At 38.9% G+C, this 2,806-nt stretch overlaps 1 protein-coding gene across 1 annotated transcript; it reads left to right on the forward strand.

The window, feature by feature from the left end:
* The first annotated feature begins 319 nt into the window (after positions 1–319).
* Positions 320–2,328, forward strand: LOC110647888 (xyloglucan O-acetyltransferase 1). Its single transcript, XM_058138147.1, has 2 exons — positions 320–725; positions 843–2,328. Exons 1-2 carry the CDS (start codon positions 548–550, stop codon positions 1,949–1,951), a joined length of 1,287 nt encoding a protein of 428 aa, XP_057994130.1. The 5' UTR covers positions 320–547; the 3' UTR covers positions 1,952–2,328.
* Positions 2,329–2,806: the final 478 nt, after the last annotated feature.

Genomic DNA, 2,806 nt, shown 5'->3' on the forward strand with positions numbered 1-2,806 from the left:
AAATTTATGTAGTATAAATTAATTAGAATATATAATTAAAATAATCTAATCGAAGATTGTCTATGTTGATGCATCAAGAAAAACCATTTTTTATAATCATATTTTAAATTAAAAATTGGTAAAATTCAAAATTTTTTTTTGCCATTTCTACAAATGAAAATAGAAATAGTGGAGAGAGAAGAGCATGTTGCAATTGGGAAGAAGACAAGACTAAAGAGTCGCGGCGTGCAAAATTAGTTGGCCAAACCACTGGTAAAATGGGATTCTCGATGTTATTTTGACTTTTATCAGAGTATCTTACCCCCCCCCCCCCCCCCCATTAAAAACTCTTCCCCCCACCATCTCTCGTCTCTCTCTCTCTTTGCCCCACTCCGGTCCACCCTCCACACTTGGCCAACTCAAGTGCCCCACTGTACATTCGTGGTTCATCCACTGCCATCTTAGAATAGGAGACTCAGAGCGGGAAGACATAGCTGCAGGGCCAATATCACAGTAGACTTCGAAGCCAGGTGAGAGGAAAAAAGAAAAAAAAAAAAAAAATCCAAGAATGGTCACTTTTGGTCCTTCCAAAGACCATTCTTATCCTTCTCTCACCAGGAAGCTCCTTCCATGGACCTTTTATGCTATCATCCCTTTGGTTTTCGTTCGCTTGTATTTCTACCCTTGCCCTCTTCCTCACTCCAACCCCATTCTCATCTCCTCCTCTCTTCCTCCTTCTACTCTAGGTACACGCATTCAACTCTAAAAGGATTGTCTTGTTTTTTTTTGTTTAATTTCCTGGTTGAAGTTTTGGGTTCTTTTGGCACTAACAATGGCTCCTTGAAATTTTTTTTGTATTGCAGAAGAGGAAAGTGCTAAGGAAACTCCATGTGACTTCACCAGTGGCGACTGGGTCCCTGACAAGTGGGGCCCTTTGTACAATGGCACAACGTGCAGTACAATCAAGGAAGGCCAGAATTGCATCGCCCATGGCAGGCCAGATATGGGTTACCTATACTGGAGATGGAAACCAAAGCACTGCAATCTTCCAAGGTTTGACCCCAACACATTTCTTCAACTCTTTAGAAATAAGCATTTGGCATTTGTTGGTGACTCCATGGCTAGGAACCAATTGGAGTCGCTTCTTTGCATGCTAGCCTCTGCCTCTGCCCCTGAGCTTGTTTATCGAGATGGTAAGGATAACAAGTTTCGCAGATGGCGTTTTGATTCTCAGAATATCACTATATCTGTGTATTGGTCACCTTTTCTTGTAAAAGGTGTGGAAAAATCAAATGCTGGTCCAAATCATAACAAATTGTATTTAGATCATGTTGATGAGAGGTGGGCAGCTGATATGAATGTATTTGACTTGCTTGTGCTATCAATTGGGCATTGGTTTCTACATCCAGCAGTGTATTATGAGGGTGATTCTGTTCTGGGTTGCCATTACTGTCCTGGTCTTAATTACACTGAAATTGGATTTTATGGTGTCTTGAGGAAGGCCTTAAAGACTACTCTCAAGACAGCAATCGAGAGGAGAGGGAGAGTCACTAATGGCAAAGGGATTGACGTAATTGTTACTACCTTTTCACCTTCACATTTTGAAGGTGAATGGGATAAGTTCGGTGCCTGTCCAAAAACCGAGCCTTACCAGGAGGGAGAGAAATCACTTGAAGGAATGGATGCAGAGATGAGAAAAATTGAGATTGAAGAAATTGAAGCTGCAAAGTTGAGTGCTATACAATTTGATAATCTCAGATTAGAGGCATTAGATGTGACCAAATTATCCCTAATGAGGCCAGATGGTCATCCAGGACCGTATATGTATCCATTTCCATTTGCTAATGGTGTAACTGAGCGAGTACAAAATGATTGTGTGCATTGGTGCTTGCCAGGGCCTATAGATACCTGGAACGAGATATTACTGGAGTTGATTAAGGGGTGGGAGTATCAATCAATAAAAGAAGAATGAGTGATTCCAATCCAATGTGTCAACATAGAGGGTTTGTCTTTGTGCTAAGTTTTCTGATCGATTTGGGTGGTGTTTATTGCTCTTGAAAGAGACAAAAGGAAAGGATGCTACTAGAGAAGAGAGGTTAAGCGGTATTAATTGATTAGTGATCATTTCAGAGTTTTTTTATTTTTTATTTTTGGTTTATGTAAAATGTACAATTGATATCATGGAAACAAATATCAACAAATGATATCATGGAAATCTTGGCCACATTCCAAACATTTTGCTAGTTTCCATTTTGTGTACTTAGGAAATTTTTTGGATGTAAGTATGCATTTTGCTTAACCCTTCAAATTTTATCCCTTTGTTATCATTAACCACCCATTCTTTTAGCATATTCGTCTTTTCTGGAGACTCTATTATATTTGATACTGTTACAGGTGAAATTAGGTGATTTGGAATTGTTCAAATCAGAGATATAGCAGCAATGACTTAGCTAAACCAATGGCAATTATTTTTCAAACACGTTTTTCATTTTGATACTTACTCTGCTGAAATTAGGGTAGGCTTAAGTGAATTGAATTGATCAAAAGCAAAGACTTGTTCAAACAAGTAATATTATTTTGAACTTCGACTACTAACCCATGAAGTCTTATTTTGCTTAAACGCCATCAGTGGACCAATCATAATGAAGCATGCCATAGAATGATAGAAAATTAGAAATTACTCTCCCCCCTCTCAAAAGTCAAAACACAATGGCAACCCTTCTCTCTCTCCCTTTGTGTGTGTGTGTGTTTTTTTTTTCATATCTTTGTAGGGGTCCATTATTTCATAGCTTAAAAGCACCAGTCCAAGGGATCCAAGGCAACTTTT

Source organism: Hevea brasiliensis, chromosome 2, assembly GCF_030052815.1.
Source record: "Hevea brasiliensis isolate MT/VB/25A 57/8 chromosome 2, ASM3005281v1, whole genome shotgun sequence".
Lineage (NCBI taxonomy): Eukaryota > Viridiplantae > Streptophyta > Magnoliopsida > Malpighiales > Euphorbiaceae > Hevea > Hevea brasiliensis.